The 14,049-nt window shown below is 43.9% G+C and overlaps 1 protein-coding gene and 2 long non-coding RNA genes across 7 annotated transcripts in view; 1 reads left to right on the top strand and 2 right to left on the bottom strand.

Moving 5' to 3' along the window:
• Positions 1-13,163, bottom strand: part of LOC310671169 — a 24,340-nt gene extending 11,177 nt beyond the window's left edge. The window contains exon 1 of the long non-coding RNA XR_014507853.1: positions 13,104-13,163. This is a non-coding gene — a long non-coding RNA (uncharacterized lncRNA). The remainder of the gene's footprint in view (positions 1-13,103) is intronic.
• The window catches only part of LOC310671206, a 103,262-nt gene that overhangs the window by 12,786 nt on the left and 76,427 nt on the right, over positions 1-14,049 (bottom strand). The gene's annotated exons all lie outside the window — the stretch shown is intronic.
• LOC310670563 (zinc finger protein RFP-like) lies at positions 300-14,049 on the top strand. Of its 5 annotated transcripts, none has more exons than XM_083426104.1 (8): positions 349-799; positions 1,278-1,373; positions 2,511-2,741; positions 3,807-3,829; positions 4,675-4,793; positions 8,732-8,764; positions 11,492-11,521; positions 13,263-14,049. In XM_083426104.1, the coding sequence occupies exons 1-8, from the start codon at positions 383-385 to the stop codon at positions 13,778-13,780; spliced, it is 1,467 nt and encodes a 488-aa protein (XP_083282230.1). In that variant the 5' UTR covers positions 349-382; the 3' UTR covers positions 13,781-14,049. The 5 variants fall into 5 exon arrangements, with proteins under 5 accessions (XP_083282228.1, XP_083282227.1, XP_083282229.1 ...); XM_083426105.1 differs by lacking the exon at positions 8,732-8,764 and adding an exon at positions 6,594-6,626; XM_083426102.1 differs by lacking the exon at positions 11,492-11,521 and having other exon boundaries at positions 300-799.

The following is a 14,049-nucleotide window of genomic DNA, read 5'->3' as shown; positions in this document are numbered from 1 at the left end:
TACAGAGACGGTGAACACAATTATAATATCTCACTGTGGCTGGAAAAGGAAGCAATACAGCAGACTAGACTGTGGTTTTGAGCATCACAGGGAGCAATGCTGGGGGGCAGACAAGTGGGGGGACTTTTCTGATAGCAAATATTTATTCCCTTATTGATACAGAGGAAAAGAAACCTTTATTCAACTCAAAATTCTTACAATCAAAAAGCATTTGCTGCTCCTTGAGAAAACATTCAGGAACTGCAAAGCACTGGAGACATATTAGTTTTAAAAAATAAAATAAAGATCATGTGATCACTGAGTCATTTCCAGGAAGGGAAACTCCCAGTAGCTGAAAACTGAGAAAATGAAACTTAACTCGGATCTTTGGTGCGAGGGAGCCATGGCTGCTGCAGGGGGTCACGTCAAGAATCTTTGTGACGAAGTCACTTGCTCCATCTGCCTGGATTACTTCAAGGATCCAGTGACCATCCCAGAGTGTGGGCACAACTTCTGCCGATCCTGCTTGATCCAGTGCTGGGGGGAATCGGAGGCAGAGGCTTCCTGCCCTCAGTGCAGAAAAAGAGTCCAGAGAAGGAGCCTCATCCCCAACAGGCAACTGGCTAATGTGGCAGAAATAGCCCAGAATCTCAGCCTTAAGGAGGAAGGAGGGAAAGGGAGAGTCTGTGAGAAGCACCAGGAGCCCCTGAAGCTCTTTTGCAAGGAGGATGAAGCCCCCATCTGCCTGGTGTGTGACAGATCCAAGGAACACAAAAACCACGAGGTGATTCCTCTGAAGGAGGCTTTTGAGGAATACAAGGTAGGAGATCCCTGGATCTTGAGGGGGAGAAATAGCTGTGGATTCTTATTGGGAGGTTTCCTTTTTTTATTCTCAGCTCCAAAGTAGGCATGGCATGAATTGGTGGTTGTTTATTATGTAAAAAGCAGCCCAGGGGAAGCCTGAGGTTTGGGAGGAGGGAGTTGAAGTCTTTATCTCTGCCAGGGGGACAAAGCGATCTCCCTTGATATCCCTGAGAAGCATCTGCAAAGACTAGATGGAAGTCTGTAAGCAAGGGGTGACCTAAATGGGTCCCTGAGACCCACAGGGATGCCACAGAAAAAAGGTAGCTGGTCCAGGGAGCCAGGGACCCAAAAAGGTTGAAAACCTCTGGACTTTTATTTCCTCCAGTAAACTACTTTGCTATTATAGCAAGGCCACTGGGCGCAAGAAGCCAGCATACTATTCACCTCCTCTCTGTGTGTCTCAATCAAACCTGAGTTTTTCCTTTTCTCTTTAGGAAGAGATCTGTCGCCGCCTGGAGATTCTGAGGAAAGAGAGAGAGGAAATTCTGGCCTATCAAGCAGCCCTGGACAAGGAATGCAAAGACCTCCTGGTAAGTGTCTCTCTTGTTACTAGGGAGGGAACAAGCACTTGAAGAATCGAGTCAGGACTGAGGAGGGGTGGGGAAATCTGCCCATTTCAGCTTCTCCCCATTTCTCCTTTTTCCATATCACTGTTTATTAATTTATCATTCTGAAAATGAATCAGATGTTAGGGTGGCTACCTCCTTGTATAAATATTTTGAAATGTACTTTACCTTCATAAATACATTTTTTGTGAACATTACCTGGCTTGTTCAACCTTGAAAAATTCAGAGGTGTGAATTTCAAAAGATTGCTATGTTTCATTCTCCATATTTTTTCAGCAATAGTAAATTACAGTAGGTAAATTCACTTTTGAATGCAGCTAATTTGAGTTTATTTTCCATTGTCGTTTATTATATGAATAGCAGTGAAGGAGAAGCCTGAGGACTTGTGAGCTGAGAGGGTGGAAGCAGGTCAATCCAAATCCTGACTATTTAGGATTCCTGGTGTCCCTATTTTATATCCCTCCTAAAAGAATAGACACGGCCATCTGATTAAAGTTAACATAAAACTAGTTTACTTACAATCATCCAGTTCACAATGAGATTCCTGAAGGCAGACTTACAGAACAACATATAACTTTGTGAATTATCCCATAAGGGAAATAGTCTCAAGTGACCGCGACTGAGCAGTCACTTCTCCTAACTCTTAGGAACACACAGTGGAGAAGACACAGAGCAGAACATGGAGGCCGTGTGCTTCTCTCCCAGGAACAGGCCACACTCACATTCACTCACATGCAAAGGAAGTCTGTCTCAGCTCAGGAGGAACTAGCAAGTTTTCTCCTGAGTGATACAAAGCATTCCCCAGCATGTGCATTGTAGGACTGTTGTATTTGACTGCAATATGTTTTTACATCCCACATATCCATGGCTAGAAAACAAATGCTCCTTCCTTTAGGCTGTAGCCCTCTGCGAAATAGAAGTCAACAGAAACAGCAATGGAGAGGGGCCTCCCCTCAAAATAAAGGTTTACTTCTTTACTAACTGGAGGTTTCCTGTCTCTGAAAAATCAGAAGTGTCCTCCCTGTGGAATTCTCACAATACTCTTCCTGATGTTTTGAAGGCTGAGCACCTTCCACACCCAGACCTCCTCTTTTCTTGCAGAAATTAACAGAAACGGAGAGGCTGAAGGCCGAGGAGAAGTTCAGAGAACTGCACCAGTTCCTGGAAGAACAAGAAAAACGTCTGCTGACTCACGTGGAAGAGGTGGAGAAGGAGATTGCAGAGAGAAGGGATGAGCAGCTGGCCAGACTCTCCAGGAAACTCTCCTCTCTTGAGAGGACCATCCAGGAGATGGAGGAGAAGAGTCAGCAGCCAGCGAGTGAACTCCTGCAGGTAAGACGGTGGCAGGAACAGCCCAAGGTTTCAGGAAAAGGCTGCCCCTTTCATGTATGCAAGGAGTGCAGGGGCTGAGTTGATGGAGCCTCTAGTCAGGTTTGTAATGGACAGGAAGACCCAAGAGACCTGGGATGCTTAATTCACCTGAATGCAGACTAGAGATTTGTCTGTATTCTTGATGGAACAGGAGCTGATCTGCTTTTTGCTGGTTATTTGTCTCCGACTGCCTTTCAGCTGTGGGGGGCTTCGTCTAGGATGCGTTCAGGCCTCCTTCCGACATGAGCCAGTCTCTTGACCAAGCTTCTCTTCCCGTTCCCTCCACAACTTCTGGGTTGATCCCCTTCCCCATGGATACAGATCGGCCCAAAATGGTGCTCAGTCACAGTGAGGAAAGTGCAATACAGAGGGACTCATCCAGACTGCTGCTTATCCCACCCCTTTCCTCCAGGAAAACCCACTCTTTACTGCTGAATTAGAGCAAACCTCAGCCAGGTTTTCTCCGGATTGACGTTTGCTTTGATGTTGCACTAAGGAGCAGGTTTTTCCTGAGATAAAGCGGCAGGGCAAAGACAAAACCACTTGGACTCGTGTTTTTTTTTTACTTCCAGGTGGAAAATAGAATTTGAAATTTGGGCACTTCTATGGAAGACAGTTTAGGACAGTGCCCTGGTAGGATTATCCTTTAGGCTTGCTTACATCTGAATTGCACAATGCAAACTGAATTAAAGTTACTAAATTATAATCTAAGACTAGAGATGGTGTGAATCGTCTCTTGAACCCACAAATGTGAAATTTCCCTAAAATGCTGGTGGATTTTCATAAAGATTTTAAACAATAATGGCAAACTGATGTGGAAATGTGGAGAACTTGATATCGGAACAATTAAGTTTTTAAGACTGGAAAAATAAAAGCTGTGAGAAACCAAAACTGGCTGATTCTGCCATTCCTACCCAAAACCTTGGCATGTTCCAGGCAGACTGACATCCGAGGGGCAGGGTCTGATGGGGTCTTCCTAGTTTGGCCTGTGGTGTGCAGTGAATTCCCTTCTCTTTTTCCCTCTAGGATGTGAGAAGGACCTTGCAGAGGTAAGTGGATCTGGCTCATTTCCATTAGCATCACTCTTTGAAGCTGAGATGCAAGAACCTCAGACATGGCCCTCCAGGGGCTGCAGGGGGGAGACTGTAGGACTCACTCCCTGCAGCACCTCACACTTTCTGTTCATGGACTTTGTGGTAATTTCAAACATCTAGAAGAGAAAGTCCCAAAGATGCTTCGGAAGAGCTTAGGACATATTTCAGTGTCCAACTAGAAGCCCCCCAACTCTGGTAACTCAGCTCCTTTGAGGCACTGAGGGAGGGAAGGTCTGTTGGTCTAGAATGGGTGGGTTCTTTTTCTTGGGAGCGTTTCCACCGTGAGAGGCTGAAGGTGGTCTTGAGTGGGGGGTGAAAGTCAGGTTGTTGATGCCTCTGGAGGGAGAGTCCCATGGGACATGGAGTTGTGCCCTTCCTGGGTGAGAGAGGGGGTGAAGAGAGTGTGGAGGTTGCTCTCCTTGACCACTGGGCAGCTTTTGACATCACTCACATCCTCTGGAGAAGCTCAGGGAGGGAGGGGTTGCAGGCATTCCACCTCAGGGGTTCGCTTCTTAAGTCCTGGCACCTTCCCAGAAAGTTGTTAGGGGGCAGCATCGTTGGCAGCCATGGGAGCCCTCCGGTGGTGTCACTTGGGGTTACATCCTGTCCCTTGTGCTGTTTAGCATCCTTACGAAGCCACTGACAGCTGTCCTCAGGGGTTTTGGACTGAGGTCTCATCTGTGGTGGAAATAAAGCTGTTGGGAAATAAACTTCCACTTTGTTCATTTTATTGCAATCACCTGCAATAATTAGGGAGATGGGGCCACAATGGGGCCATTCACTGTTTTTCTTTTCACCAGGTATGAGGAAAGAGAGAGTCCAGAGAAGCCACTGGCTTTCCCTCCAGAGCTGAGGAACAGGATCTTGGAATCCTGTGATCTAAATCACCTTGTGGAGGATACAATGAAACAATGGAAAGGTAATGAAAAATGGCTGACAGGATTTCACACTGGGAATTCTGTTACTTCTTCAGAACTGAACACGCCAGGCTCTTATTGCATGCAATTGAGTAACCCCAGGATACCTTCCTTCTTGGTGCTCCAGCCTTCATTTCCTGTCCCCCAGAATGGCCCATGTATATTGTGACGCTGGATCCTGTAAAGAAAGCCTGAACCAGAGTGTAGAGCAAAGTCAGGATTTTTTCCTCCCATGTGCATCCGTTTACAGTTATACAAAACCTCCTTTTCCTTGTGGTTCCCTGTCTGCACAATCTGGGGTTGTCCTTTTGGAGGTTCTCCTACTCTGAGTGGAGTCAAAGGGCATTAAGAAGCCCCCAGTTCCCCCTCTGCCTCCTGCTCAGGCTTCTTTCTCAGCCGTGGAGCCAAGGCCTGAGCCGTCTCCTCCTCAGACGTCCCCCTGCAGCTGCCATATCTAGGGCTTCAGCCTTCAAGATCTCCTGAGAGTTCCCCCATTGAGAGTGGAAGCAAGAGCACATGAGCCCCAAAGGGCACAATTATACTTGTTAACAACCTTAAAGATTTGTAGAAGGTTTGTGAGGAAGGGTTTCCTTTTGCCTGAGAGCTCTGCCAATCCTTCCTCATCAAACTTCGCTTCTCCTTATGTTTCACAATTTTGGCTTTAATGATCCCCCCCCCTTTACTTGGGGAAGATGTTAAGGCTGCCTCCATCTCCCCTCTGCCTCCTTTTACGGGATTCCTATTGCTCTGCCTCCTCTCCAGTCCTCCAATGTAGAGCCCAATTTAGGGGCAAAGTTCAGAGACCAGCAGGATTCATGCTGAATATTTTTATTCTCTTATTTGTAAGCTTGCTTTGTGATTGCTGAGGGTTTTTTTGGTTTTTTTAAATTATCAAAAACATGTCATCCTCACCCCCCCCCATTTCCCCCCCTCCCTCCCACCCGGACTTCCCTCAGCTCCTCTCTCTGGTTTTCCAACACATATTATTCTCTGCATCTTATAAAATGGTAAATATCCTTAAGCTATCTATCTATTATGTTAACAATAAAAAAACTGTGTATGTTTATTCAAAACCTGCCAAGGAGTCCAGTTCATTTTGTTGTTTCTTTAAATACTTTGTAAAAGGTTCCCATTCTTCTTTAAAGTCACAGTTGTCCTTATCACGCAGTTTGGATGTTAGCTTCCCTTGCCACTGTTCTTTTGTCGGGGTTTATTCATTCTTCCATCCTTGTGCTATTAAGACTCTTGCCGCCACTCTCGCATACATAAGTATGTTCTTCATTTTCCTTGGCAGGTCTCTACCTACAATCCCTAACAAAAATGCTTCTGGCTTTTTTTACAAATGTTAATTTGAACATTTTCTTCAACTCATTATACATTATTTCCCATTTTTTTTTTAAATTTCTCTACAATCCCACCACATGTGATAAAAAGTCCCTTCTTTCCCCCTGCATTTCTAGCATATATTTGACCCAGTTTTGTACATTTTTGCAATCTGTACTGGTGTAATGTACCATCTATACATCATTTTCATGTAGTTTTCTTTTAAAAGGGAACAACCTGTAAATTTTAAATCTGTTTTCCACAATCTTTCCCAATCTTCGTACTATGATTGCTGAATTTTAAAGCTTTAGTTATTTTCATAGATTCTTCCTATGATTTTCATGTTTATAATTATTTTTTGTACACTTTAATTAATACTTAATAATTGTACTTGAATTTAAGGATGTTACTTTTGTATGGAGATTTATTTCAGGTGGAAGACTGTTGCCCTTACACTTTATATCTTTTTGCTTCCTCAGATGCTCTGTTATACAGAAAACCGATTCAGAAAGGTAAATTTCCAGGGGAGGAACAATTTGACAGGAGGGGTGGGGACTGATTTTTCATAAGTATGTTCTTCATTTTCCTTGGCAGGTCTCTACCTACAATCCCTAACAAAAATGCTTCTGGCTTTTTTTACAAATGCTAATTTGAACATTTTCTTCAACTCATTATACAGTGGTGCCTCGCAAGACGAAATTAATTCGTTCCGCGAGGTTTTTCGTCTAGCGAATTTTTCGTCTTGCGAAGCACGGTTTCCCATAGGAATGCATTGAAAATCAATTAATGCATTCCTATGGTCAAAAAAAGTCGGAACAGAGCCAAATTTGGTACAAGAACAGTTTATTAAGTGCTCTTTAAAGTCAAACATACTGTAAAGAGCATTTAATTTTTTTTTTTTTTTAAATGGCAGTTTGCCCCAATGGTCACAGCAAATCAGAAAAATGCAGAAAAACCTGCAAAAGCTTCCAGATTCTTGCAAACCCCTTCTCAACAACTCCCTGAACCACCCACCAGCCACCCTCCAAACAGAAATCGAAAGCCTGAATTTTTTTTTTTTTAAATGGCAGTTTGCCCCAATGGTCACAGCAAGTCAGAAAAATGCAGAAAACCCCCCACAAACTTCCAGATTCCTGCAAACCCCTTCTCAACAACTCCCTGAACCACACCCCAGCCACCCTCCACACGGAAATCCAAAACCTGAATTTTTTTTTCAAAAAAGGCAGTTTGCCCCAATGGTCACAGCAAATCAGAAAAATGCAGAAAAACCTGCAAAAGCTTCCAGATTCCTGCAAACCCCTTCTCAACAGTTCCCTGAACCCCCCCCAGCCTCCCACCACTCAGAAATCCAAAGCCTGGAATTTTTTTCCCCAAAAAAATGCAGTTTGCCCCAATGGTCACAGCAAATCAGAAAAAATCAGAAAAAAATCAGAACCCCCCCCCCACAAGCTTCCAGATTCCTGCAAACCCCTTCTCAACAGTTCCCTGAACCCCCCCCCCCCAGCCACCCACCACTCAGAAATCCAAAGCCTGGAAATTTTTTTTCAAAAAATGCAGTTTGCCCCAATGGTCACAGCAAATCAGAAAAAAATCAGAAAAAAACCCACAAGCTTCCAGATTCTTACAAACCCCTTCTCAACAATTCCCTGAACCCCCCAGCCACCCTCCACTCAGAAATCCAAAGCCAGACAATTTTTTTTTTAAAAAAGGCAGTTTGCCCCAATGGTCCCAAAAAATCAGAAAAAATCAGGAAAAAACCCCCACAAGCTTCCAGATTCTTGCAGACCCTTCCCCAACACCAAGTCCTTCAATTCCTAACACCCCAACCCAAAACCCAAAAACCCAAAAAAAGTTTTAAAAGTTTAACTTACCAAATGGCTGCAAAAGAAGTTCTGGAAAATCTTCAAAAAATCACAGAAGTCTTCAAAAATCGCAGAAATCGCAAAAAAGGCTACCACACCGCGTGCTATGAGTTGCTCCTCGAAGTCAAGTCGCAACTGCACCTCTTGAAGCAATGCACCCTGGGTTTTAACAGTTTTAAGAAACAGGAAACAAACTTGCAAGACGTTTTCGTCTTGCGAAGCAAGCCTATAGGGAAATTTGTCTTGCGAAGCACCTCTGAAAACGGAAAACCCTTTCATCTTGCGGGTTTTTCGTCTTGCGAGGCATTCGTCTTCCGGGGCACCACTGTACATCATTTCCCAATTTTTAAAAAAATTCTCTACAATCCCACCACATGTGATAAAAAGTCCCTTCTTTTTCCTTGCATTTCTAGCATATATTTGACCCAGTTTTGTACATTTTTGCAATCTGTACTGGTGTAATGTACCATCTATACATCATTTTCATGTAGTTTTCTTTTAAAAGGGAACAACCTGTAAATTTTAAATCTCTTTTCCACAATCTTTCCCAATCTTCGTACTATGATTGCTGAGTTTTAAAGCTTTAGTTATTTTCATAGATTCTTCCTATGATTTTCATATTTATAATTATTTTTTGTACAATTTAATTAATACTTAATAATTGTACTTGAATTTAAGGATGTTACTTTTGTATGGAGATTTATTTCAGGTGGAAGAGTGTTGCCCTTACACTTTATATCTTTTTGTTTCCTCAGATGTTGTGTTATACAGAAAACCGATTCAGAAAGGTAAATTTCCAGGGGAGGAACAATTTGACAGGAGGGATGGGGACTGATATTTCACGGGTGTTGAACCGTCTGTTCTGCAGACTTTGGGACCCCCATCAATGGCGTAACTCTGGGAAACAGTCCTCTAGTGGTGTTTGGGTTATTTCGATGTCCCATGAGTGAACTGGGAGGGAGGTTGAAGGCTTGGATTGGGGGCAGAGCTTGTCCCTGCCAAGAACCTGCACACCAGTCTGAGTTCCTTTCCTGCCAATAGACTATTATCCTGCTTTCCCCCTTAATTTTATCGATTTTGCTTTCTTTCATAAAATATATACTGCTTGTTTGTAGGGAAAAGCCTCAGAGCCATACAATATATTACAAAACCCCTTAGGGAGGATCCTGCAGGGTCAGTCCAATGTCCATCTTGTCGAGTTCTCATGTATAAGGAATAAGTGTGTTAAGAAGGGGCACCCGCAAGCATCCAGTCCCTCCTCCACCTCCTGCCAGGCTGGTCTCCCAGTAGCAGAGCCAAGGCCTGAGCCGCCTCTTCCTCAGAGTTTCAACCTCACCAGCCATTTCTCGTGCTTCAGCCATCCCCATCTCCTCAGAGTTCCCACACTTCTTTTGAGATCAGCCCCATTCCAGGAGGGAAGACTTCCCATTGCACAAGACCCTTGGAAGTACAGGGTAAAGCTCTGCCGATTCTTCCTCTGCTTGGAAATTCCAGTTTCAACAGCTTTTCCCCACCAGTTTACTTGGGGCAGATGTTAAACCTTTCTTCATCCATCCAGTTCAGACCCCCATTTCATTTGTGGATTTTGAATGATTGTATTCCTCCATTTTCTAGCATGGTTTACCATTTCTGATTTTTCCATATAATCATGGAATAGCGAAGTTTGAAAGGATCCCAAGGATCATCTAGTCCAGCCCCCTGCAATGCAGGAATTACAGCTAAATATGTTACCGTATTTTTCGCTCTATTGGATGCACCCAACCATAGGACGCACCTTGTTGGTTTTTTTAAAATAATAGTTTTTTATTAAGTTTTCCACTTTAACAATCCAATCATATCACATTAAATATTCCAAATTGTACAAATACATATCATAAAGTCCAAATATTTTGCCAGATTATAAATTTTTGTTGGGGGTTCCCATGCTTCAAGTTCAGTGGGGTCCAATCATCTTATATTTCTACTGCCTTAAGTTCCCAATAGTCCCTTCTTTAAATCTTCCTGCTGTTATCCTTCTTTCTTTCATAGCTTCTGAGTCGTGCAATAATATGCTTCTGTGTGAACTTTGTGTGACTCTCCTTTTTTTTTTTTTTTTTTTTGCAGCTGGTAAGTCTTTTACTTGCAGTATGTCCTCACACGCTGGTGTTTATGCCGAATCCATCCAAAAGTCCTTCTCTGGTGGCAGACACCATCTTTTCCCAGTTCCGATGAAATAAAATCTAGGCATTTGCTCATTAATTTTCTCAGACAGGTTGCATCAAACATTAGTCTTTCTAGGGGAGGTTTGCCAAGTCGGACTTGAAGTACAAATATGATAGCAAAGTAAGAGCTCGCCTCCCCCTCTGACTAATAATCTCTGCAACTCAGTCTGTCTCATAATTGCAGATCCCGATTAAATAGTGCGTCACAGGAGAGTCATTTATCTTCTTCCAAGTATTTAAAATAACAAAGGCTTCAGTTAGTATTATTTCCACACAGTTTATATTTTCCGATCTCACTTGCTATAGTGTAGACAGTTCTTCTGGGGGGGGCATTGTTAGGTATTATTGTAGTAGAAAAAGAAAACGTTTTATCCCCCTCTTTCCGTTCCGTTCCAACACACCGGCTTAGATGTTATTCTTTGATGTTATCTTCTTCCTTCTGTCACTCTTAACACTTCAGTGGCTGTAGTTGGCAGATTAAATACCCTTTCTTTGCCCAAAGCATGTACAATCTTAAGTCCAATTTTTAACCTTAAGAAATGGAACTGTGAGCGCTCACGAAGACAGTGTCCAGGAGATCCGAGCTCTCTCGAGGGCTTTCCATCCAGTGCCCCCACCCCCTCCTTCTTTACGAACTCGGGGGTGGTTTGTGGGGTGGTGGATGAGACTGCATCTTCCCTTCCACCGGGAAGAATTTGGGAGGCTGATTACTCCCATCTCAGCCTCTAAATTACCTCGTGTGAGCTGGAGAGATGGTATTGTTGGCCATTGTTTTAGAGGGGGAGAACAAGAAAAAAATTCTCCCCCTCTCTGCTCAGCGCCCCTTCAGCGAAGCCGCAGGAGAAACAGAGCCCCTTCCATTTCTCCTCCCGCTTGGCTGAAGGGGCGCTGCGCAGCTCTCCCTCTCTGCTGAAGCCAGGAGAGTCTTGTTCTGCAGGCTTCGAAAGCAGAGGGAGCGCTTCGCGTTGCTATCGCTGAAGCCAAGGATACTGCATTCGCTCCATAGGACGCACACACATTTCCCCTTAATTTTTGGAGGGGAAAAAGTGCGTCCTATAGAGCGAAAAATACGGTAGTTGTTTTAATTCCTTAGGCCTAGTGATATTACATACTCAGGAATAATCTTTTGGACAATAGTTAACATCACTACTTAGGCCTACAGCTGTCGTCTTTGCAATTATGTGTTCTATGATTTAATCTTTTGCTTGAAATAAGGAAACAACAGATGCTATGTTATGGTGATGTTTTGTAAAAAAAAATTATTTTTAAGCTACTGCATTGTATCCTGTTAAGCCTGTCTTTTTGCTTCCTCAGATGTTCAGTCATTCAGAAATCTTCAGAGAGGTAAATCTTCACATGGAGACCCCAATTCACGGGGGGGGGGGGACTAGAGTTTCGTGGGGGTCAAGAGTCTCTTCTGTACAGCTTGACTCTGGCACCTGCTGTTTGTACCACAAAGGCAGAGAGGGTGGACTTGAAGGTGCAGAAGGGGGGGGGGGAGAAAAACTGCCCAGAAGGATCAGACAGAGGAGGGAAGAGTTTCATTCCTGCCTAGAGAGAGTTGGGTTGCTTTTCCATGTGACCTTTTTCTCAGACAGGTCCTCTATTTTCATGATTAAAATTTCTCCCCTGGGCGGATTTTTAAAATTTGGCAAAATGTCTCAAGTTGCTTGGTTTGGTTTACAGTAACCCGTGAAAAAATTTCTAGTGCATTAGACTCAGATCTAAGGCACCCAGCTAAGCTAGCCTAGAGCAGAGAATCGCAACAGAGCAGCATCTTCAGCTGGCCACATCCTGTATAAAACCCTTCTCTTGTGGCGGAACTAAAAGGACTATAGCCAAGCCACAAGGTCTAGGAGAAGGAGTCTGGGAGGGCAAGAGTTAACACCGCCCTGCCCTTAAGGAGAGTCCATATGTACATGTTTAACAGTTTAATAAATTGTTCTGTGCACACCTGCATTCACAAAGATGGGAACATGAGCCCAAATACTTTCATGTGGCAAGCGAGGGAGCAATATGTATGATCTATTATTATTATTATTATTATTATTATTCTTTGGTTGTTGAAAGTTAAGAACATTGCTACTAGCAGTATATCACAGCTTCGAAAGCCTACATAGAGCAGGGGTATTTAAAATGAGTGTCGTCATAGCAATCTATGGTTAAGGGTAGAAGTTGGCAAATGTGTCCTCTTTTTTGTTCTTCAAAATACGGCAACTCTACACTTGCCTGTCATGACTGTCTAAGCTCCTAACTGGTAACTTTCTGAGTGTTCCCCCTTTCCCCTAGGGAACTAGTTTTATGGTATATATTACATCCAAAAGAGAAGCTTGGAATAAGCTGTCCTTTGTAAAATTGCTGTGCCACCTGCCTTTTATTTTCCCCAGACTTCCAAGATGGTGGGGAGGAAGGCAAAGACAGGCCAAGTGGGTGAGAGCGATGGAGAGCAGGAATAAACAGGCTCCCAATTTAACACAATTTTCACTTGTAGGCACGAGGCCCAGAACGTGACCCCCGCGAAAGTGAGGGGAGACCTATATGTGGTTTTATGTTGTATTCTTATGCTGTGAACCACCCTGAGACCTATGGATGAAGGGCAGTATGCAAATATAAAATTATTATTATTATTATTATTATTTTATTATTATTGGGGGTCCTCATATCCCAGCCCAACCCAGAGCTCCCTAAAGGCCAATCCTCTCCTGCCTCCTCCAATTCTCTTCTCTTTACCCTTGAATAACACAGAGGAGATGAGTAAAAGGTGTCCTGGGTGGTTTTTCCCCTTAGAAAATTCCTGAGTTGAGAAGAGGGCAGGCACCATACACATCAAATATTAGAAAGTGAAGAAAACTGATTTAAAAACCATCAAGGAAGATATTTATTCTGATGAGAGTCTGCAAGGAGGAGTTTCAGCCTAGCATGTGACGCAAAGAAATCCCCTTGATCTGAAAGGGAATCTGGGGTTTTGGGGTGTTATCTATCTATCTATCATCTATCTATCTATCTATCATCTGTCAGGATGTCTGTTTCTGTCTCTCAGCTGACTCTGCCTTCTCTTCTTTTTCCCTCATCTTCTCCCCAACAGCAAATGTCACTCTGGATCCAGACACAGCCCATCCCAGGCTCATCCTGTCCGAGGATCAGAAAAGCATGAGATGGGGAGACAAACCTCAAGCCCTGCCTGATAATCCTGAGAGATTCAGTGACTGGCTTTGTGTGTTGGGACGTGAGGGATTCACAGCAGGCAGACATTTCTGGGAAGTCAATGTGGGAAGTGGGGAATTGTGGGCTTTGGGGCTCGCCAGGAAGTCTGTGGAGAGAAAGGGCCTCTTCCCCTTCTGTCCTGCGGGAGGGATCTGGGCTGTGGGGAAGAGGGGAGGGGAGTACAAGGCCTGCGCCTCCCCTGATTGCTCTCTTCTGTCCCTGAGTGAGAAGCCCAGGAGGATCCGGGTGACTCTGGACTATGAAGGGGGACGTGTGTCTTTTTCTGACTCTGACTCAGGAGCCGAACTCTACACGTTCTCAGGAGCCTCGTTCTCTGGAGAGACCCTCCTCCCTATCTTTTGTCTATTGGATAACAAAACCCACCTCATTATCTCCTGAGGAGACTAAATCTGCCTCTCAGGCCCAGCAGGAGTTTCTCTCCAGACCAGAGTGACTGACATAAAAACCATTTACCCGCCAAGAGCAGGTTGGGCAGTTTTCCAAGGGCCCTTTGAGAGGATTCATTCCAGTCAAAATCAGCAGAAATAACAAAACAAAAATGGGTTGCTCTTGCTTTGCATTTTCCTTCCTTTTCCCAGAATTCCCTCTGCAGCTCACTTCTTAAAGAGACAGTCACATTTTTAGGGGTCCTAATAAATTTTCTCACC

Source organism: Podarcis tiliguerta (assembly GCF_965153285.1).
Source record: "Podarcis tiliguerta genome assembly, chromosome: 2".
In the NCBI taxonomy this organism is placed as follows: Eukaryota; Metazoa; Chordata; class Lepidosauria; order Squamata; family Lacertidae; genus Podarcis; species Podarcis tiliguerta.
This window is presented reverse-complemented; position numbering and strand designations above follow the sequence as displayed.